The 24,002-nt window shown below is 44.8% G+C and overlaps 1 protein-coding gene across 1 annotated transcript in view; it reads left to right on the top strand.

The window, feature by feature from the left end:
* DYRK4 (dual specificity tyrosine phosphorylation regulated kinase 4) overlaps positions 1-24,002 on the top strand; it is a 44,767-nt gene continuing 20,765 nt past the window's right edge. Inside the window, exons 1-6 of the mRNA XM_065936537.1 lie at positions 1-38; positions 7,904-7,997; positions 18,818-18,898; positions 19,938-20,054; positions 21,336-21,477; positions 22,997-23,160. Of these exons, the coding sequence (XP_065792609.1) occupies positions 1-38; positions 7,904-7,997; positions 18,818-18,898; positions 19,938-20,054; positions 21,336-21,477; positions 22,997-23,160 (636 nt within the window). The remainder of the gene's footprint in view (positions 39-7,903; positions 7,998-18,817; positions 18,899-19,937; positions 20,055-21,335; positions 21,478-22,996; positions 23,161-24,002) is intronic.

Below are 24,002 nucleotides of genomic sequence, written 5' to 3'. Positions count from 1 at the left end.
ATGCAGCTCCTCCCGCCTCCAACCCACACCTGCACCAAGTAAGGGGCGGGGCGGGGAGGGGGACACATGGGGGCGATGGGGGCGGAAGGTGGGGCGCGCGAGAGTGACAGGATGCAGGAAAAGAGAAGGGCTGCGGGTCGGAGGAGAAAAAGGCAGGTGTGAATGTGGGGAGGAGGCAGGTACTATTTCAGACTTCGCTCCGAGTCCAGCTGCATCCTCAGAACCCAACATTCGTGTATTTAGGATTAGTTTTATTTTCAGATCGTAATATCAAAGTATGGCCCCATTATCTCCTTGATGACAAAGTACTCAAATGATAGGCATGTCTCTAAGAAGCATGGATCATCATTGCTGAGTGTAGTACCTATACATAACCCTTCTCTGGCATGTATTTCCCTTTTTTTTTTTTTTTTCCTTTTTATTTTGTATTGGGGGCTTCCCTGGTAGCTCAGCCAGTAAAGAATCCGCCTGCAATGCAGGAGACCCAAGTTTGATTCCTGGGGTTGGGAAGATCCCCTGGAGAAGGGGTAGGCTACTCATTCCAGTATTCCTGGGTTTCCCTGGTGGCTCAGTTGGTAAAGAATCCGCCTGCAGTGTGGGAGACCTGGGTATAGCCAGCTAACAAATAATGTTGTGATAGTTCCAGGTGAACAGAGAAGGGACCCAGCCATACATAGACAAGTATCCATTCTCCCCCGAACTCCCCTCCCATCCAGGCTGCCACATAACACTGAGCAGAGTTCTCTGTGCTATACAGTAGATCCTTGTTGGTTATCCATTTTAAATTTAGCCGTGTGTATCTCTGACATATATTTCTTAAGCCAAAAACCTTAAATGTGCAGTATTTTAATTGCTTCCTTACAGAATTACTAACTTTTGTATAATGCTCTTTGAAAGTCTCACTAACTGCTCCTAAAAGTTTTGGGTGTGAGGAGAGTAGAATTTTTATTTCCATTTTCTTGTTGAGAAAAGCCAAGTGACTTGCCCAAGGCTTCCTGATTATCAACTGCTTTCTTCTGATTGGAGCTTCTCCCCTTGGCCCAGGTGTGTAGTTTTATAAATCTGCACCCCCACAGCCCTGGGCAATATGTTATACTTTTCCATTAAGATAATGTTGCATCACTGGCTTCGACTGAGTGCAGGATGGGGAGAGGTGGGTTTTAGAGAACTCATAAGACCTACTGGACATGCTTCCAGCCCTGGCCCCAACAACTTGGGGCCCAGAGCTTTCTTCTCCCGTTCTTTTCTTTTTTTAAAAAAATTTCATTGGCGTATAGTTGCTTTACAGAGTTGCATTACTTTCTGCTGGGTAGCAAAGTGAGTCAGCCACATGTGTACATATATTCCCTCTCCCTTGGATTTCCTTCCAATTTAGGTCGCCACAGAGCCCTGAGTAGAGTTCCCTGTGCTACACAGTAGGTTCTCGTTAGTTACCTGTTAATACCAATGCTGTACACGTGTCCATCCCAATCTCCCAACTCATCCCACCCTACTCTTCATCTGCATCTCTATTTCTGCTTTGCAGTTAGATTCATCTGTACCATTTTCCTCAATTCCACATATATGTTACTATACAACATTTGTTTTTCTCTTTCTGACTTACTTCACTGTGTGAGAGTCTCCAGGTCCACTCATGTTTCTGCAAATGGCACCGTTTCATTCCTTTTCGTGGCTGAGTAATATTCCACTCTCGATATGTGCTACATCTGTTCATCTGTTGATGGACATTTAGGTTGGTTCCATGTCTTGGCTATTGTAAATAGCACTGCAGTGAATGATCATTGGGGGCATCTATCTTTTGGAATTATGGTTTTCAATAGGCAAATGCCCAGGAGTGGGATTGCTGGATCATATGGTAGTTCTGTTTTTAGTTTTTTAAGGAACCTTCACACTGTTCTCCATAGTGGCTGCATCAATTTACATTCCCCCCCAAAAATGTAGGAGGGTTCCTTCTTCACACCCTTTACAGCCTTTATTGTTTGTAGATGTTTTCCCCCAGTTATGCTTATTTGTTTATTTTTTTACTTTACAATATTGTATTGGTTTGCCATACATTGACATGAATCCACCATGGATGTACATGTGCTCCCCATCCTGATCCCCCCTCCCAGCTCCCTCCCCATCCCATCCCTCTGGGTCATCCCAGTGCACCAGCCCCAAGCACCCTGTATCATGCATCGATGTTTGATGATGTCCATTCTGATCAGGGTGAGGTGATATCTCATTTTAGTTTTGATTTTGCATTTCTCTAATAATTAGCAGTATTGAGCATTTTTTCGTGTGTCTCTTGGCCATCTGTATGTCTTATTTTGGAGAAATGTCTGTTTAGGTCTTCCACTCATTTTTGATTGGGTGCTTTGTTTATTTGATACTGAACTGTGTGAACTGCTCCCTTTCTTGTCTTCACTGCACATCTCATCTGACTTGGTCATAAAAAGTGGGTCCACGACCCCACGGCTCATGTCCAGGGATCTCTGGCTGATACCCACCTCTTCTGAGTAGCCCACGTGCTTGCCGTTCATTCCAAGCCACACTGTCCTATTAGTGGATACCTGCCACTCAGGGGTGATTCCCAGGCTTATCGAAGTTTTTGCTTAGAAGGAGATGAACAGTGCAAAATTTGGAATTTTTTAAAGTGTGTAGTTAACATGTGATATTGGAAATGTTCTATCAGCCAATTCAGGGCTTAAGTAACCTGTGGCCCCTCTGACCTGTTTGGATGACTGATGATCAACAATGTTATTAACTCAGGTTTCACTGTTCAGGCTTAAATGGAGATGTGGCAAAAGTGTGAGGCTGTTTAAACAGGAAGTTCAGACTACGAAAGAACAGTGGAAGTGTCCTCAGTCACTGGTCTTGCTTGAGGGATTTAATTGTCTACATGTAGGTACATAAAATCTAGGTGTTCTAAGGAATTCTCCAAACATGGACTCTGCCAAATTGGTTCTGAGACTTAAGTCTGTTAGTTCCCTTCTCTGTTTTGGACTTTATCAGAGAGAATGATGATAAATGTGAAGGGATTCTGGTATGCCAGCCACTTTCCAACTGCTATGTTGTCAGCACCTGAACTGTAATGCACACTTCTCAGCGTGTGAAGAACCAGTGCTGACCACAGGCCCAACATGAATGTGTTGTAACAGCTGAAGAGAACCAATACTAGTTTTGTCTGCTTTAATTGAAGATCAGTGACCATGTTGATACATGGCAGAAACCAGCACAATGTTGTAAAATGACTATCCCCCAATTAAAAAGAAAAATGAAAAAATCAGTGACCAGGTGAGGGATGCAAAATTCTTGCTGCCTAACAAAGTGTTGATTAGAAGAGAATCTTAATTCCAGCAAAGTGTAGTAATTCCAGCAAACCTCCTTTTTAAGGGAGGTCATTTTTAGTCCAGGCTTTCTCCATCCTGCCTGGATGCTCTGTCAAATGAGGAGGGATTTGATATAAAAGCACAGATGCCTGAAGATGAGCAGGTGCTGGGGAAGCAAAAAGCCACTCTTTTGAATATTTAAGAACTCTTGAGTAGAAGAGGGGGTGAGTGTGCTCTTTGTAGCTCTGCAGAGGAGAACAGGTGTCAGCAGAGAAGGACAGGTGTCAGCGGAGAACAGGTGTCAGCAGAGAACAGGTGTCAGTGGAGGAGAACAGGTGTTAACAGAGAACAGGCTGTGGTCAACAGAGAGAACAGGTGTCAGCAGAGGAGAATAGGTATCAGTGGAGGAGAACAGGTGTCAGTGGAGGAGAATAGGTGTCAGCAGAGAACAGGTGTCAGAGGAGGAGAACAGGTGTCAGCAGAAAACAGGTGTCAGAGGAGGAGAACAGGTATCAGTGGAGGAGAACAGGTATCAGTGGAGAAGAACAGGTGTCAGAGGAGGAGAACAGGTATCAGCGGAGGAGAACAGGTGTCAGTGGAGGAGAACAGGTGTCAGTGGAGGAGAACAGATGTCAGAGGAGGAGAACAGGTATCAGTGGAGGAGAACAGGTGTCAGAGGAGGAGAACAGATGTCAGTGGAGGAGAACAGGTGTCAGCAGAGAACTGGTGTCAGCAGAGGAGAACAGGTATCAGTGGAAGAGAACAGGTGTCAGCAGAGAACTGGTGCCAGCAGAGGAGAACAGGTGTCAGTGGAGGAGAACAGGTATCTGCCGAGGAGAACAGATGTCAGTGGAGGAGAACAGGTATCTGCCGAGGAGAACAGGTGTCAGCAGAGGAGAATAGGTATCAGCAGAGGGGAACAGGTGTCAGTGGAGGAGAAAAGGTGTCAGCAGAGAACAGGTGTCGGAGAAGAACAGGTGTCAGTGGAGGAGAACCATGTCAACTGAGAACAGATGTCAGTGGAGGAGAACAGGTGTCAGCCGAGGGGAACAGGTGTCACTGGAGGAGAACAGGTGTCAGTGGAAGAGAACAGGTGTCAGTGGAGGAGAACAGGTGTCAGCAGAGAACAGGTGTCAGCAGAGGACAACAGGTGTCAGTGGAGGACAACTGGTGTCAGCAGAGAACAGGTGTCAGCAGAGGAGAAGAGGTGTCAGTAGAGAACAGGTGTCAGTGGAGGAGAACTGTGTCAGCAGAGAACAGATGTCAGTGGAGGAGAACAGGTGTCAGTGGAGGGGAACAGGTGTCAGCAGAGAACAGGTATCTGCAGAAGAGAAAAGGTGTCAGCGGAGGATGCTGTTCAAGATCATTTTCTCCAATCGACATTGATGTAGGTCCAACCATGTGAAGGTTTACAGCTGGATGTGAAATGGATTGCCTGGGAAAACAGTGAGTTCTGTCTCAGAAATATTCAAGCAGAGATGAGCGGTTACTTGGAATCCTCTTGAAAAGGTTATTCACACCAGCGGTGGGACGAGGTGGGGAGATAGCTTCTAAAAATTCTTCCAGCTCTTAAGCATCTGTAAATCTGTGAGCCATGGAAAGTATCAGGGAGAACTGCATAGAGTCTGAGGAGTTCTCTTTGGCAGAAGTGTGTTAAATACACCATCTCCTGTTCATAGAACTGTAAGGGGGTCCCTACAAGTTGTATCTTGTCACAATCTCTGTCCTGAATGTGGTCCCCGAGCATAAAGATCTGTTGCAGTAGAAATCCTGAAATTACAACAGATGAATCTCAAAAGACACATTTCCTTCTGGGCTTTGAAGTTCGGTCTAGATAGATAATGGCTTCTCTGGGGGCTCAGTGGTAAACAACCTGCCTGCTAGTGCAGGAGACACGGGTTTGATCCCTGGGTCAGGAATATCCCCTGGAGAGGGGAATGGCAACCCACTCTAGTATTCTTGCTTGGGAAATTCCATGGACAGAGGAGCCTGGTGGGGTCGGAAAGAGTTGGACAGGACTGAGTGATTAACACTTCCACTTTCATACATAGAGGAAACATTATGTGTAAGATTGTTATGCTTGCAATAATGCGGTGCCACAGTTTATAATCTGTCTTGCCCACCAGTTTTTGAACTCTTGAAAGCAAGGATTCTGGTTTATTCTATGTGATTCTCCTATACTTGGCACAGTACCTGGCACATGGCGATCTGAACATTTCAGATGAATTAACCTAAACTGTTTTAGATGTCTCTCCTTTCAGCAAATCTGTACCAAGAGATTTCAAATGCAAGCTGCTGTCCTTGTCCCCATGATAAATGTAAAACATGAAATAAAATATAAATTCACCATTCCCGTCTCCAGGAGATTGACAAGATACAAACAGACACACATAAATGGCAACCCACTCCAGTGTCCTTGCCTGGAGAATCCCATGGACAGAGGAGCCTGGCGGGCTATGGTCCATAAGCACACAAAGAGTCAGACACAACTGAATCGACTTAGCACTAGCACAGGATAATTAACACTAACGCTGTTGACCAAGTGACAAAATCATCTCTAGATGAAAGTTTTTAAATCCAGAGGAAGGAGATAGCAATGGGCTGTAGAAGCAGGAAAACTCTGATCCATGAAAAATAATAGGAACTTAAAATCTCGATTCTCAAAGCAGTATTCCTCTGAATAACTTCACAGTCGTGATACTCGCACCACTTATTAGCGTGTCCCCAGGAGCTCATTCCCTGGTGGCTCAGATGTAATGAAACTGTCTGCAACGTGGGAGACCCAGGTTCGATCCCTGGCTTGGGAAGATCCCCTGGAGAAGGAAATGGCAACCCACTCCAGGATTCTTGCCTGGAGAACTCCGTGGGTAGGGGAGCCTGGTGGGCTGCAGTCCATGGGGTCGCAAAAAGTTGGACATGACTGAGTGACTAACACTTCACTTCAGGAACTTATGGCTGGAGTGATTTGCAGAAGTTGTGATAACATTTGCTTTGGTGCCTGATCTGCCCCTATTTTGTGGATTCTTAACTCCCTTGGCTCTTGCTAGAGTGAGGGGCTGAAAAGGGGGCTTCCAAGAGATGGAGTGGAGTCTCAGCAGAGGTCTGCTGACATGACGGGATATTGACAGTGTCATGAGACCCCTCTAAGATTCGATCATCCATTTCCTCAAGTCACCACTTCAGCTGGAGTCCATAAACTTGTGGCAGTTAGGTTTTCATCTTGCCGTGAGTTAATTATTCAGGGAATTGTGCTCAGAAGGAAGAAGGTGCAAATGTGACCCAGTGAAATCCAGAAGAAGCGTGGACCACTTAAGCTACTAAGTGACCATGAATAGGTCCATATTTTAGGGGGAAAGATGCTGGTGGCAGGAGAATGGTTTACTCTGCAGTCAGCAGACGAAGGTGGGGCTTTTTGCTTGATGTCCTGAGCTGCTAACCTCCTTCCTAGCTCCTGGTCCTTCCTTGGCTCTGGTCTCCTTCTGCCATGAGCATGTAAGGACCGATACCCAGTGTCCATGTAGGCCACCAGAAGGGAGACAGAAGGAACAGTGGTACCTCAGCCATAGTTAGACCTGCCACCTTCTCTTCTCCAAGGCTGCCCGGCATTCTTCCCATCCTGGGGGTGGGGACCATTACTTGTACCGTCAGTCCCCTACGTACAAACGAGTTGCCTTCCGAGAGTGCGTTCGCTAAGTCCAACCTATTTGTAAGTCCAGCAAAGTGAGCCTAGGCACCCAACTAACACAATCGGCTGTATAGTACTGCACTGCAATAGCTTTATGATATTTTCATACAAATAACACATAAAAAACAAACAAAAGATAAATGAAACATTTCTAAGCTTACAGTACAGTACCTTGAAAAGTACAATAGGATAGCACAACAGCTGGCACACAGAGGCTGGCATCGAGTGGCCAGGCAAGGAGAGTTAATGACTGGAGGAGGGGGAGGAGGTGGGAGGTGGTGGAGCTGAAGGCTCGTCAACAACAGGAGATGGAGGGCAAGCTGCTAGCTCACTCACGCCTGATGTTGACGGCACAGCTTCTGGTTCCTTGCCGGATTCAATTCTATTGCCCCTCTTGGGAAAATGACCCAGTGACATCTGGGAAGTAGCTCTTTTTTTCTCATCATAGATGATGCAGTAGCACTGGACTTTGTTCTGAACGGCTGCTGCAATCTTCGTGCGCTGTTCTATCTACATTCAGGTCCTAAGCCCCAAAAAGCTAACAGTGCCTCCTGAAATAAAGAAAGTCCCCTTGTCTTCTGCATTGTGGATCTCTTCTGTTCTTCAGTTTGTTCATCTTCCTCTTGTCTATGTCCTTCTCTGGGCCTCCAATTCCATCAGGTCTTCATTAGTAAGGCTCTCATGTCACATAGCAATAGTCCTGTAAGGTAAAGTACACAAAAGCACACCCAGCTCGAGAGGATGCATGCGTGTGACAGTGGACACCAGACACGTGAACTAACTTCCGTGATTGGACTTGCGAATGAACGTTTGCATCTTAGAGAATTTGAAACTTGAAGGTTCGCATGTAGGGGACTTGCTGTGTTTTACTTCTAATACCAGTTTATCTTTTTCTCTCCTTCTGCAGGACTGAAATGGATGATAAAAAGCCAAGGAAAGGCAGTTTGACATCCTTCCCAATTTTGAAAGCAACAAAGAAACAAAATCTCACCTCTGTGAAGGTAAGGACCTTTGCATTTCATTTGGGAGAAGAAAGGCTTTGTTGTGAAGTTTTGGGGACTCAGGACCCAATGGGACTGTTGTGCCCCACGCATCTCTGGTGACACGGGGAGGGGAAGGGGCAGAGCCAGGTCGGAGTGGGCCAGAGGGAAAACAAGCTGGATGGCCAGGGTGTGGTTTCTTGCACCTGAGGATGTCGAGATCATAATCTAAGAGGTGACCTGCATATGAGGAGGCCTGGGTTAATATCACTTCTGCAGCACCTTTTATTCTGCTCTGTATGTTGCCGTAGTTTAGTCACTAAGTCGTGTCCAATTCTTTGCAACCCCATGGACTGCAGCCCTGCCCTGTTTATCTGGGCTCAATACTGGAAGTGTCCTGGTTTCGATCAAATAGCCAAGCACATTTTCAGAAAAGGTCTGTTTCTGTTTGTCCTAGCATGGTCATGCTGTTTTTTGTTTTACCCTGCCTCGAAAACTAGCAAAATGCCACGGCACTGATACTGTGATGGGGTGACACTGTGACTACCCTCTGTAAGGTCAACTTCTAAATCAGGTGTATTTTCTAATCTAATGCCTTCAGTATGGATTGTATCACTTACTCACAAGATCATATTGTCTGGGATCTTAATTCTGAAAAATTTGCAGCAGACTTTACCCCAGAGCGTTCTGGTGTGACTTCCTGAGTCCTGCCTGCATCACTGCGGGGGAGGAGTGAGTCCAGCAGATGCCCAAGGTCCAGTGAGAACTCTCCTCCATAGGCCACTCACTGCCTCCTTCTTACTTTTAGGCCGCCTCCTCCAAGCAGTTTTCCAGATTTAACCCTGGCCTTCCCCCCTTGGGATTATACTTCATAAAATTATACCCTAATGGAAAATCCATTGTTCCCCATCCCTACCCTTGCTATTATCATGTACAACAAAAAACATCTTGCAGTTGATACATTTGCAAAAGATTGATGAATACCGAAAACATCTCCTTTGATAAAACAAAAATTAATATCACATATTTGAAATAGTAAATCTACAGCAAATATGACAAGATAAGAAAGGTAACATTCTGTTTGCATTTTAAAATGTGCAAACAGAATGATCTTGGTCGTTATTTTCCTTTGGCAAAATCGTCGTGGTTTTGCAGTTTGCATTTTTTGTTTTAGCTGCTTGACTATTTAGCTTGTTGAGTGTTCAGATAGATCCCACAGAAATCTTAGTGGCCAGTGCTGTTATTGTCTCCGTTTTACAGATAGGGAAACTAAGATTCAGGTGAAGATTCATGGCCATTCATGACCATAAACAGGTGAGTGGAGGATAGAATTCAAACCCATATTCTTAACAAGTCTATCCCATGCCTCTTTGATGAGTAATGGCAACTCTGTTAGATGTTTCTTCACATATTTATTTAAATTAATTATAAGGAAAGAAAATTCTGCTGCAGTTACAGTCAAAAAATAAAATAAAAAATCACACTCAAGATAAATTCACGTATGTTGTCACTTGTTAAGTCAAAAATTGACAGCATCGTTTAAAAATACTGTTTAAATTGATAACTTATATGGGTAGCCTAACAACTGATGCAAACAAGCATTGAAAAGACTTACATATTTAAATAAATAATAATTTATATTTATTTCATGATATTTAATATATTTGTTATAAAGGTAGCATTATAATAATTTAATATGTAAGTATTTTTAAATGTGGATCTTGATAATATTTCAGTCAAGAAAGTTTTTTAAAATGTGGCTTTTAAAATTGATTTCAGACAGTGTGGGGGGGTATAAATCAGAAACTTGGGATTAATTACATACACTGCTGTATATAAGATAGATAACCAATAAGGACCTACTGTATAGCACAGGGAACTCTACTCAATATTCTGTGATAATGTATATGAGAAAAGAATGTATGTAAAAAGAACCTGAAAAAGAATGAATATATGTATATGTATAAATGTAAGTTTACATATAATATGTAATATATGTACAACTGAATCACTTGACTGTACATCTGAAACTAACACACTATAAATCAACTATAATACAATAATTTTTTTAGAAAATTGATTTCAATTGTCTTTGAGAAATGGGTGATGCTCTAGGTAGTAATCAGTTCAGTTCAGTCACTCATTTGTGTCTGACTCTTTGCGACCCCATGGAATGTAGCACGCCAGGCCTCCCTGTCCATCACCAGCTCTTGGAGTTTACTCAAACTCATGTCCATTCCTTTCAAAGAAAGCAGCCTCGCAGCCACTGCTGGGACCGGAGCAGATTCAGAACTCTGGGCTCTCAGGTGGGGCCGTCCCAGGGGATTTACCTGGGAGAGGCATGGGCAAGGGAGCTCTGCCAACTTCAACTTCCCAGACAATTGACTGGGTGCCACAGAGTATCTCAGCACACGTGCGGAGCCTTGGGAGAGCAGGCACCCATTCTGTTACTTCTCTTCTACCCTTGGGCTGCCCCTCTAGCTCAGTGGTAAAGTACCCACTTGCAATGCAGGGGCCGAAGGAGATGCGAGTTCCATCCCTGGGTCAGGAAGATCCCCTGGAGGAGGGCATGGCAACCCACTCCAGTAGTCTTGCCTAGAAAGCCCCATGGACATAAGAACCTGGTGGGCTACAGCCCATGGGGTCACAAAGTTGGACATGACTAAGTGACGAACACTTTCACTTTCATCATTACTTATGGAGTGAACTGATTTTTTTATGGGGTGAACTTTGAATATAACCATAAGCAGCCAATCTAGAATTGATGGTTCCATGAAACATCAGTACATCACACAGTATAATATCTGTGTGATTGGATGGACTTGGGGTTCTGAAGTACATTGCTTACCTGCTGTTTCCCATTTTCTCCTAGAACCCCCCTCTTCCTCCTGAGATCTACTTAGTAAGTACCAGTTCTCTAGTTCTGCATTTCCAGGATGCTCTCAATCTGGGGAGAAAGGAGGACAGATTGGAGTTTACTTTCCACTGCTGTGACAAGGACGTGGGGCAAGCAGGCATGGGGGCATGTCTCTGAGTACCAGAATTAGTCAGAGCAAGTAGATAACGCCTGTTGAATATTTCTTCAGGCCATGAAAATTAGCCTCCATCTGCTTGACATTGGAGGTGGGATGAGTTGATGTTAGAAGTACAGCCCCAACCCCATATGTGTTTCCATATTTGCTCTTCTCAACAACATTGAGAGAGTCGGCACCCCCATTTTACAGAGGAGGAAACTGAGAACTAAAGAGATTAAGCAAGTTACCTAATAAAGTAATTCTGCTAATAAAGGCTGAAATCAGAATTCAGACTTTATTCTGTAATTCATTCATGCTTTTTTAAAAATGGTTTTTTATTATTAAATGTTGAGTATATATAAAAGAATATTTAGGGATTTCCCTGGTGGTCCAGAGGTTGAAACTTCACCTTCCAATATAGGGGGTGCAGGTATGATCCCTTGTCAGAGAGTCAAGATCCCACCATGCCTTGTGGCTCAAAAAGCAAAACAACACAAAACAAAACATAAAACAGAAACAACGTGGTAACAGATTCAATAAAGACCTTAAAAATGGCCCACATCAAAAAATTTTTTAAAAATTAAAAAAAAGAATTTCTAAGTATATGTGTCAGGTACAAAGGATAGTGTATAGTAGGCACTCTTGCATGTTTCCAATGCACAATTTAAGAAAGATGGCCCCTGTGTGTACCTCCCCATCTTATTTCACCTTGTTCATGGACCCTCCATGATAACCACTCTTTTGAGTTTTACATTTATCACTCCATTGCTTTTCTAAAACTCTGAACCATGTATTGTTTAATTTTGCATGCTTTTGTATGTCTTGAGTCATACTGCTCAGTTTTCTCTGAAAGCACGCTTTGTAGCTCCGTACTAGCAGACACTGAACAGCATTTGACTGGTTTCACTTGGATTGATCAGGTCTTCACACTGATTGACCAGTGCCTGTGCCTTCCCTTTAGATACGTGATTATTGTTCTTGGGAACCTGTTTATGAATCAGTTTCACTGCCATATTCAGTGGTATGGGTGTATTGCACTTCCTATCAGTTTTGATGGGTGAGTGTTTTTTTCCTTATGTTTTTGCCATTAAAAACACTGCTTGTCTCCTGGTGCATACGTGCAGGGGTTTCTAGAGCGTGCATTTCGGAGTGGTTTGCTGTGAACCAGGGGTTTCTAGAGCGTGCATTTAGGAGGGGTTTGCTGGGAACCAGGTGTTTCTAGAGCGTGCATTTACGAGGGGTTTGCTGGGAACCAGGAGTTTCTAGAGCGTGCATTTAGGAGGGGTTTGCTGGGAACCAGGGGTTTCTAGACGTGCATTTAGGAGGGGTTTGCTGGGAACCAGGGTATATGAATGCCTTGCATTACCAGATGACACCAGCGTTTTCTAAAGCATCAGCATGAGTGTACCTGGCCTTCTGCAGGACGTACACGTTCCTGCTGGTACACACCCTTTTCACACCCTTTTATTCCTTGATACAGTGTGGCTTCTTAGTTTGCCAGCTTAGAACACGTGACAATATTTTCTTCTATTTTAATTTGCATTTTGGTGACTATCATGAGATTGAACCTCTCTCTCTTCACGTGCTTACTGGCCATTGGTGTTTCTTCTTCTGTAGAGTGTCTGGCTGTGCCTGCTTTTGCTTAAATTTTTCTTTTGTGTTGTCTTTTTCTTACTGATTTGTAGAATATTTATATATAATATATAAGACGTGAATAAAATAGAAATAAAATATACATATATTTATTTAATACATAAAAACTATTTAAAGTATTTACTAATCCTTTGCCAGTTATCATCAGTTCAGTCGCTCAGTCGTTTCCGACTCTGTGATCCCATGGGCTGCAGCACGCCAGGCTTCCCTGTCCATCACCAGCTCCCGGAGCTTGCTCACATTCATCTCCATTGAGTCAGTGATGCCATCCAACCATCTCATCCTCTGCCATCCCCTTCTCCTCCTGCCTTCAATCTTTCCCAGCATCAGGGGCTTTTCCAATGAGTCAGTTATTCGCATCAGGTGCCAAAAGTATTGGAGCTTCAGCTTCAGCATCAGTCCTTTCAGTGAATATTTGGGACTGGTCTCCTTTAGGATGGACTGGTTTGAACTCCTTGAAGTCCAAGGGACTCTCAAGAGTCTTCTCCAACACCACAGTTCAAAAGCATCAGTTCTTCCGCACTCAGCTTTCTTTGTAGTCCAACCCTCACATCCATACATGACTACTGAAAAAACCATAGCTTTGACTAGATGGACCTTTGTTGGCAAAGTAATATCTCTGCCTTTGAATATGCTGTCTAGGTTCATCATAGTTTTTCTTCCAAGGATCAAGCGTCTTTTAAGTTTATGGCTGCAGTCACCATCTGCAGTGATTTTGGAGCCCCCCAAAATAAAGTCTGTTACTGTTTCCATTGTTTCCCCATATATTTGCCATGAAGTGATGGGATCAGATGCTATGATCTTAGTTTTTTGAATGTTGAGTTTTAAGCCAATTTTCACTCTCCTCTTTCACTTTCATCAAGAGGCTCTTCAGTTCTTCTTCACTTTCTGCCATAAGGGTGGTGTCATCTGCATACCTGAGGTTATTGATATTTCTCCCAGCAATTGATTTCAGCTTGTGCTTCATCCAGCCTGGCATTTCACATGATGTACTCTGCATATAGGTTAAATAAGCAGGGTGACAATATACAGCCTTGATGTACTCCTTTCCCGATTTGGAACCAGTCTGTTGTTCCATGTCCAGTTCTAACTGTTGCTTCTTGACCTGCATACAGATTTCTCAAGAGGCAGGTAAGGTGGTCTGGTATTTCCCATCTCTTTCAGAGTTTTCCACAGTTTATTGTGATCCACACCGTCAAAGGTTTTGGCATAGTCAATAAAGCAGAAATATATGTTTTTCTGGAACTCTCTTGCTTTTTCGATGATCCAACAGATGTTGGCAATTTGATCTCTGGTACCTCTGCCTCTTCTAAATCCAGCTTGAACATATGGAAGTTCACAGTTCATGCACTGTTGAAGTCTGGCTTGGAGAATTTTGAGCATTACTTTGCTAGCGTGTGAGATGAGTGCAATTGTGCAGTAGTTTGAACAGTTTTATGTGCAGTCAATACCTGGAGTAGGAAATGGCAACCAACTCCAGTATTCTTGCCTGGAGAACTCCACGGCCAGAGGAGCCTGGTGGGCTACAGTCCCTGGGGTCATAAGGAGTCAGACACGACTGAGCAACTCAGCACAGCACATGGTTACTCAGCAAACATTGTTTGCCTTCACCTAGCATGCTGCTGCTACTGCTGCTGCTAAGTCACTTCAGTCGTGTCTGACTCTGCAAGCCCAGGGACTGCAGCCCACCAGACTCCCCCTGTCTGTGGGATTTTCCAGGCAAGAGTACTGGAGTGGGGTGCCATTGCCTTCTCCGTCACCTAGCGCAATGCCCTCCAAATCCATTCATGTTGCTCAAGTGGCAAAATGTTATTCTTTTTAAATGGCTGGGTAGTATTTGCCGCCTCTTCTTAATCCATTTATCTCTTGATAGGCACTTTGGTTGTTTCCATGTCTTGGCTATTGTGAGTGACATTGCTATGAATACTGGGGTGCATGTATCTTTTTGAATTAGTGTTTTTGTTATTTTGGATATATACCCAGGAGCGGAATTGCTGGGTCATATGTTAGTTCTGTTTTTAGCTCTTTGAGAAGTCTCCCAACTGTTTTCCACATTGGCTGCACCGATTTACCAATAGTGGTATTTTTAAATTATAAAAGCAGCCCGTGTTCATATAAAACATTTGGGAAATAAGGGAGTCTCAAAGTTAAGTTTTGGCTGTTGAGCAGGTCTCCTAGAGCTTTGATGACATAAAAGGAGGTCCTGAAAACTGCTTGATGGCCTTCTCCAAGGCCCCATCTTTTTAATCTCCCACCCCCTACCCCACTCCAGAGGCTTTCTCCAGCCACCTGCCAGAGCCCAGGTCTCAGACAACACAGGAATCCTCTCCAATGCCATGTACCCTTTGAATAAAATCTTTTTTACACTGCGGATTCCTAATCTGGACTCAGAGCTCAGGACTATCAAAGAGACTCTTGTTATATTGGCTCAGAGATCAGTGAAGGGCCACAGAATAATGCATTAAGCTCATAATCTTAAAGGAAAGTTTCTATTTGCCCTGGTGTTTGCAGGCGATCACAGGCTCTTCTTCCCACCTCCTGGGGATGCTGTGGTACAATGAGGGTTGTCATGGGCGATGGGTACCTCTTGAGGAAACTGCCAGAGACAAACAAGCAGGAAGTTCATATACTTGTGCAACCTGAGCAGATGCAGGTGTACAAAGATGCCAGCGGTCCTCAGGATGGTCAGACCTGGGGCAGCTGGAACCCGGGATGGATGGCATCTGTGACCTGCCTCCTCTGTTTACCTGGTATGTCTTGCAAATATCATTTTTTATGTGTGGTGTACTGTGACAAAGATTGAGAAGTCCTGTTCCATGCAGCAGTTCTGAGTCTTGGTTCCACCAAAAGATGAAGGATTCCTTTAGGACACACTCCCAGCGGTCACTTGAATGAATCTAACAGACAGATTGGAACTTTGGAGGTTACACCTCCCCACCCACCTCCGAGTCAGTGCAGATTTCTCACAAATGTTCAGCAGGTGAACTCTGTCCTTCCAGTGATGGGGTGTTCACTGGCTCCTAAGCTCTAGACTTTACAAAATCCTTCCTCTTTTGTCCCAGAAACTACTTCTCTTTATATTCCACACATTGACCTGACTCTGTCCTGTGGATCACATGTAACAAGCTTTTATTGTGTCCTAAAGTAACAGTCCTTCTGATATTATCCCTCCCCTTAGAGATTTTGGGTGTTTTATTAATAGTCTTTTTAAAGAGCAGTTTTACATTTTCTGAAAAATTAAGCAGACAGTACAGAGTTCCCCTATGCCACTTCATACCCCATGTCTGGTTTCCCCTCATATTATCTTATATTCTTATAGTACATAGTCACAACAGGGAGCCAATATTAATACATTATTAACAAAACTCCATACTTGGGGTAGAATTCCTTGTTTCTTTTACCTAACGTCCTTGGTCTGTTGCAGGATCCCACCCAGGGTATCACATTACTTTAGTTCTGTCTCCTTAAGATAATGATCAAGTGTCTTAACTTGGCTATTCAGTGCCTTCCACAGTCCACAGTCCACCCTCTGCTCCAACTTAACCAGCGTGAACCGTGAAGACCCTCAGAGCATGCCCAGATACTGTTGTTTTCACCCAGTGAGCTTGTTCCATACACTCCCTCCCAGTGAAGGCTCAGGTCAAGCCACACCCCTTCCGAGAGCCACCCCCTGGATGGACATCTTCCTGGATGGACTGCATTCACAGTGGTCACTTTCTGCTTTGTTGTCACTCACTGCCCATGCTTTTTGTTTGGTATTTAGTTTTGGTTATGTTTTGAAATGTACTTTAAAAAATAATTTTATTTATTTGTTTTTGTCTGCGCTGGGTCTTCATTGCTGCACGGGCTTGTCTCTAGTTGCGGTGGGTGGGCTTCTCACTGCAGTGGCTTCTCTTGTGGCAGAGCACGGGCTCTAGGGCACTCAGGCTTCAGCAGCTGCCGTTCCCAGGCTCTGAGCACAGGTCAATAGTTGTGGTGCTCGAGCTTAGTTGCTCCGAGGCATGTGGGATCTTCTTGGATCAGGGATCAAATGTGTGTCTCCTGGGATGGCAAGCAGATTCTTTGCCACTGAGCCACCAGGAAAGCCCTTGGAGTGTTCTTTTAATTTGTCCAGTCTTCTCCCCAGCTCATCCTCAAAGCCAACTTGTCACCATTGTTGATGGCTAATCCCCACAAAGTTATTTGGTAAGAAGTTGGGACTCAGATTTGCAACTGCAGTTTTTGCTCAGATAGCATCATTGTCCATCCAGTAGACACCCAAATCCTGAATCTGGTACACGTTAGCATTAAATTAGCTTTGTCTGAGGCCATGGTCCATGCTTTATGTAGCCGCTCTCCCTTAGACCACATCCCTCTTCTGGGAAATCAAGATGGACTGTTCTAAATAGTCCCATTAGGGACTTCCCTGGTGGTCCAGGAGTTGAACTCTGAACTCCCAATGCAAGATGCGTGGATTCCATCCTTGGCCAGGAAACCAAGATCCTGAATGCTGCACAGTGTGGCAAAAAGATAATAATAATAAATTAAGTTGGGGACTTCTCTGGTGGTCCAGTGGTTAAGACTCTGCACTTCCAGTGCAGACGGAGGTTCAATGTCCGGATGAGGAACTAAGATCCCACATGCCATGCATCGTGGCCAATTTTTTTTTTTTTAAAGTAGTCCCCATCATGACAAGTCTGTGGAGGGCTTAGCTGTGCTGGGTGATATTAAGTTGAAGTAGCATACCCAGTTTCTATTTCATTGTGGCCCGGATACCAAGTTTTATGGATGTGGGTCTGGCACAGGCTGTGTCTCAGTTTTGGACAATTGTTATTCCCTAAGAGCGAGCCGGAAACAGAACCCGTGGGCTTAAAGAGCAGAACCTAGATTCAAGCTGTAATGTGTCTTTGCTAAACTTGAGTCATTTTGGTGCCATTGTCATGCTTTTTCCCATATCTACATAGTCCTCACACTCTCTTTCACTTAAATTTTAGTTCCATCCTATATAATAACAACCACCAAATTACAGGTTTAATGTGCTAGTTATCGTTTTTTAAATGAATATTAAAGTAAATGCATAACCTTTAGGTAACTGTGATCTGTTATGTTGGGCTTCCATGGTGGCTCAGTGGTAAAAGAATCTCTTTGCCAATGCAGAAGACATGGGTTGAATCCCTGAGTCATGAAGATCCCCTGGAGAAGGAAATGGCAATCTACTCCAGTATTCTTTTTTTTTTTTTCAATTATAAAGCAATTATATTTCCTATTTTATTTATTTTTAATTTTATTTAAATTATTTATTTATTTTACTTTACAACACTGTATTGGTTTTGCCATACATTGACTTGGATCCGCCATGGGTGTACATGTGTTCCTCATCCTGAACCCCCTCCAAACTCCCTCCCCATCCCATCCCTCTGGGCCATCCCAGTGCACCAACCCGAGCATCCTGTATCCGCATCGAACCTGGACTGGCGATGCATTTCACACATGATAATTACATGTTTCAGTGCCCTTCTCCCATATCATTTCACCCTTGCCCTCTCCCACAGAGTCCACAGTGGAGCCTAGTGGGCTACAGCTCATGGGGTCACAGGGTCGGACACGACTTAATAACTAAAAAAACAAAACTCTGTTATGTCACACACCTGCACTGTGAGCTTACTGCCCTTTAGTGGGTCTCAGCTCTGCTTATTTGGTCTTTCCCACCCCACCTCTTTCTAGAGGTGAAGTACACTCTGATCAGGTCATTGGTGTCCAGGCTGGGCTCCTATATTCTGGTAGGTTCTGCTAAGGTACCTTCAGAGCCATTCTGAGGAGGAAAGAGGTTCTGGGCAAGATTATAGACATTTTCTTCTCTTTAGAAAGAGCAGCTCTGCTTTCATGTCCTCCCAAGTCCAAGGCACTGGTTAAGGTTTTATTTTAAGAAAGGATTCTGTGAATTTTTTTTTAAGTGTGAAAACTCTTGGGCAAGTCAATCCAGGATAAGCAGTGGTAGAAAGATAATTTGTCTGGGTATTTGTTCGTTCATTCATTCATTCTGTTCTTTGAGCCTCTCTCAGCTCTTCCTAGCTTGGGGGTCAGGAGAGCTGGCTTTGTGTGTATCCCACTTATTGCAATGAAGCAAAATAAGCATCGGGCACCGACGATGACACCAAGTCACATGTTATTCCAATTCTCTCTCACTGGGTCCAGGTTGAGAGTAAGCCTTTGCTTCAAATCCAGAAACCACCTACCAAGGTCAAGAACTTCAAGATGACCCAATTCTTGAATAAGGTATGAAGTGATGCTTCAGGTCTTTTCCCAGCAGAGGATGAGGGGAGGTGGGTGGCAGGGGATGGTCTTTAACAGGCATTTTTGGATCAACTCAGCATAACATGATGAACACACTCTACCCGCATCACCACACCCCATCTCTGCCCAATTTTAAATGTTGCTTCACTGATAGACTGTGCGTGCATGCTCAGTCACCTCAGTTGTGTCTGACTCTTTGCGACCCCATGGACTGTAGCCCACCAGGTCCTCTGTCCGTGGGATTCTCCATACAGGAAGACTGGAGTGGGTTACCATGCCCTCCTCCAGGGGATCTTCCCAACCTAGGGACTGAACCTGCGTCTCATGTCTCCTCTGTTGGCAGGCAGTTTCTTTACCACTAGCACCACCTGGGAAGCTCCAACATCAGACTACCTCTCTCCCAGTCAATCCATCAATGTGGGGGAGAGCAGAGATCCAGCTCAAGTCAGTAGTGTAAAGAGGCTGGAGGACTTCCTTGGTGGCCCAGTGGCTAAGACTCTGAGCTTTCAATATAGGAGACCCAGGTTTGATCTCTGGTCAGGGAACTAAGATCCCACATGCTGCCCGGCATGGCCATAAGAAGTATATATATTTGTTAGAGGAGTTGGGCACTTGTACTGCCCCAAGGAAGGTTTGCATTGTACAGCAGGAAGATCGTCCCCTAGTCAGGGTGGTGAGATGTTGGCATGATAATAATAATGGCTAACGCGTCTAGAGTATTCAACATAGATTGGTTTACCTCACAAAAGCCTTGTGAGGTAAGTCCCAGTTTTATCCCCATGGCAGTGCTGAAATAATTGAAGCTTACAGAAGGGGTCAGTGTGACTATCCAAGGTCTGCAGCTAGAAGGTGTAGGAGCAGGGATTTGAACCCAGAGCCCATCTGCGGGACCACTCCACTTTTCTCTCCAAGAACTTCCGAGGCAAATTTTGCCCTGAATTTGGCTCGTCCTTGCTCTGGGGAGGGTGCTTGGCACACTGGATCCCCCAAGGTGTCTGTAGCTTACCAGCTTCTCCTGTAGAGCACTAACACCAGCTTCACTTCGCTGCCTTTCGTGGACACCACGGGGAAGAAGACCATGGTGAGCTTCCCACACATCGGCGGTAAACTCCCACTAAAGCAGCCCTTGCTGTATCAGGTGAGTCGGGAGCAGTGGGTGTGACCTGGGGCAGGCAGGTGAAAGACCTTTCTGCTTTCAGTCCAAGTTCAGAGAGGTCTAGGATGGAGGGAAAAGACCATCTTGAGCTGAAGAGTTGGGCTCTGGTCCTGTCCACCTTCTTTACAATGAATGTGCTCAGTCATGTCCAACCCTTTGTGACCCCGTGGACTGTACTCTGCCAGGCTCCTCTGTTCATGGGATTCTTCAGGCAGGAATACTTGAGTGGGTTGCCATGCCCTCCTCCAGGTGATCTTCCTGACCCAGGGATCGAAACCCCCTCTCCTGAGTTTCCTGCATTGCAGTCAGATTCTTTACCACTGTGCCACCTAGGAAACTCCCATACTACGCTTGATCTTAGCCAAAAGGCTGAGAAGCGATGAATGTGATGTTTATGATGAATGTAAACTTGAACAGTAAGTCACTGACTTTCTCTATTAAACAGACTCATGGTAGGACTGTTATGAGGATTCACTGAAAAGTGAAGTGTCAAGTGTATTAATGGTGGAAGCATGTATAAACAGTACAAAATGTTGGTTTTCCTTCCGTGTCCCCTAATTGTTTTGTGTAAGGACCAAATGAAATCACGTGAGAAAGTGCCGAGTTAAAGAGCTGTTATATGCACCGATGTTCAACTGTTTGTGCCCTTGGGCAGGTCACTCTATCTAGTTAGGAACTGGCCTTTTCCAGGTCAATAGGAAAGAACCATTCCCATCCTTCCTGCAGGAAGATGTCCCTGGGGTGGTCCGCTGCAAACTGTAACGTACAGGAGTTTCATGGAGAATATGGAGAGTCAGATGGATCCTTCTTTTGAGAGAAAGAGTGTGAAAACCTACTGTCTTTTCTTTATAATTCATTAATTCTTTAGTCGCACTGGATTTTCGATGCTGTGCAGGGGTTTTTTCAGCTGTGGCCAGCAGGGGCTACTCCCTAGTGGTGCTCCGTCTTCTCATTGTGGTGGCTTCTTTTGTGGCGGGGCGCAGGCTCTGACTGCACTGGCTTCAGCAGTTGTGGCTCCGGGGCTATAGGGTACAGGCTCTGCGGCATGTGGGATCTTCCCAGACTAGAGGCCCAACCCTCATCCCCTGCATTGGCAGGCAGATTCTTAACCACTGGACCACCAGGCAAGTTCCCCTACTGTCTTGCAATGACCATTTTTCTCCCTGGAGAGAAAAAGCAGAGTCTGGCTGGTCAGACCCATGGTTTAGGACACCCAGAAGTGGCCCCGAGAGGCCTTGATTGCGAGTGTCTTTCCCTGAACAGGAGAATCAAGCTCACCGTCAGAAGTCTTCTGAGCTCAAGTCTTCTGAGACGGTCTTCCCTTCGAACGTGAAAACCCAAGACACCAAAGCAGAGGAGAAGCTGCCAAAGAAGCCCAAACACAAGGTGCCTCTGACAGCGGCAGGTGTGGCTTTGGGGCAGCGGCAGGGTGGGTGTGGGGGTGGTTTTGAGGTCCATCAGCGCCTCGTCACTTACTGTGATGGTACTGGGTTGGCCAAAGAGTTTGTTCAGGTTTTCCTCTACGAGGTTATGGAAAAACACCAATTTTTTTGCCAACTGAATATGTCAGGGCAGTCCGAGCGAGGGTTGGAAAAGAATTTCCAGACACAGAACATTTCAGAAGGGGGTGAGTTTATTAAGAACAAAGAGCAGAGGTAATGTGGGCGCTTCAACTATAGGCCTGATCTCCCATATGTCTTCATGTCCTCCTCAAGTTCCTTCTTTGACTCCAGCAGTTTGTCAAAGAATGTGATGTCCCCCCCACCTCATCCCTCATCCTGGTTCACCTGCTCTTAACACTGTTTCTCTCTCTCTCTTTTTTAATATGACACAATTTAATGCCACCAAATTGCTTTGTTTTAATATGAAATATTCATATATTTTTTTTCTTCCAAACATTCTATAATTACACATTTGATTTTTCTTGATCCAAGATTTAGGAGAGAGAGTTTGTTTCCAAGTGGCTGTAATTTTGTACTGTTTTGTATCATTGTAGTTGATACTTCAGCTGTTGTTGGTTTTAGCTAATATCTGCTTTGGGATCAGTTGGCATATGGAATCTGAATTCTGTGACCAGGGATTGAACCCCATTCCCCTTGCAGTGGAAGCGTGCCAGGGAAGTCCCTCACCATCTCTCTTAAAGCTTGAATCCCACCCCGCCTGCCCCGGACCAGATACCAACCCCTGATGTGATGGCAGTGTGGCCAGTATAGCAGACAATACACAACACACATCCCTTGCCAGGCTGAGAACTCCTGGCTTTCTGCAGATTTGAGCGGGAAGACCTCCTGGACTTGAAAGTCGGATTTATGCCACCTGCCTGCTCCTTAGAGGGCATTGTAATTTGCGAACTCTCTCAGGATAGACTTGGTGTAGCCCAATGCCAGATGAACTTGAGTGATTTCTGCCTTAACTGTACATTTCTGTTGACACTATGCTGACTCCTGAAATCTTCTACCCAAGATGCTACACCCATAGCTCTCTGGGGACTAAATCTCCCCTTGGCTTCCTTATTTGTGTAAGTCTTTATTGAATGTGTGACAATATTGCTTCTGTTTTATGTTCTGGGGTTTTCTGGCCGTGAGGCATATGGGATCTTAGCTGCCTGATCAGGGATAGAACATGCACCCCCAGCAGTGGAAGGCAGGGTCTTAACTGCTGGACCACCAAGGAAATCCCCCGCCCCACCCTTCTGGTGTGTTTTCCTCCCAGTTGGTTGAAATCAGTACCACACTTCGACATCCATCCTTGTTCCACTTGGATCCTGTGAGATCCAGGATGTACGGTCCTTCGTGAGGTTCTTAGCCACCTTGTTGAGGAAAGAGCCACATGGCTCATGAATAGGAAAGGATGCTCTGGTCTATACCTGGGTACATCCTCACATCACCACACCTTAACTAACATCTGCAGTATTTTTCACACAGAGGCCCTAAAGTTTTTTAAGAAGCAGCTGTCTTCTTACGAGCAAAGTGAGATCCTGGGCTACACAGAGCTGTGGTTCCTGGGTCTGGAAGCCGAGAAGCTCCACATGGCTCCGGAAAAATTCAGCAAGACAAGTTTCGATGATGAACATGGCTCCTACATGAAGGTGATGGGGCAGGGGATTGTGGAAACTGGCTTTGGGATTTGGGGCTTCGGGACAAGAGATAGTCTGGAAAGGTAGAGAGCGTGGGGTATATTATAACATTTGGTGCTGATATATCTGGAACTCTGGGCGTCCTGAAGGATTCTATTTGGTGCTAAATCAAAGAAATACTCAGTATTAAAATGGGGAAACACATGCAATAAGTACACAAAGCACTCTGTTCACAGAATATTGATTTTCAAGAGTATTAGAGGTGACAGGTTTGCATCCTGGATGAACCCTCCCTCTCCCAGGTTCCTCTTCAGTGCTGCCTGGACCCATTGGGAAGACCAGACTTTGGACTAAGATGCAATCTTTCTAAGATTCCCTTTTTTTGTTTCCTCCGTACAACTCCATGCAGGACCTTTTTCTATTTTATAAGAGAGGTCATTTCCTGCAAACAGACAAAAAACGTTTTCCCACTGTCCCCTCATGCACAGTGCTCCCTTCAGTTTCCTAAAGGTGAGTCCCAGAGACTCCTCCCTGTCTTCTGTGTCCAGGGTTGCGACCTCTTCCCCAGTCTGCAGGGGGCGTCTGGAGGCTAACAAGCTGTTCCTTTCTACCTTGAGGATGTCCAGATGGGTAATGCTTAGTCTGCTAGCCCTGCAGGCTGTTGGAAAATTCCTTCTCTGGACACTTCCTCTTAGATTAGGAGACAGAATTGATCTCTGATGACTTTATAAAAGAAGTGGATTTTCTTAATTGAATTCAGGACTGTGTTTCCCAAGCTTTCTGGTGTGCACAGATCACCTGGGAGTCTCATTACCAATGAAGATTCTTAGCCAGCAGGTCTGGGGTGGGGCCTG

This window comes from Muntiacus reevesi, chromosome 1 (assembly GCF_963930625.1).
Source record: "Muntiacus reevesi chromosome 1, mMunRee1.1, whole genome shotgun sequence".
Lineage (NCBI taxonomy): Eukaryota > Metazoa > Chordata > Mammalia > Artiodactyla > Cervidae > Muntiacus > Muntiacus reevesi.
Note: the sequence above shows the minus strand (reverse complement) of the source record. Positions and strands in the feature narration are given on the sequence as shown.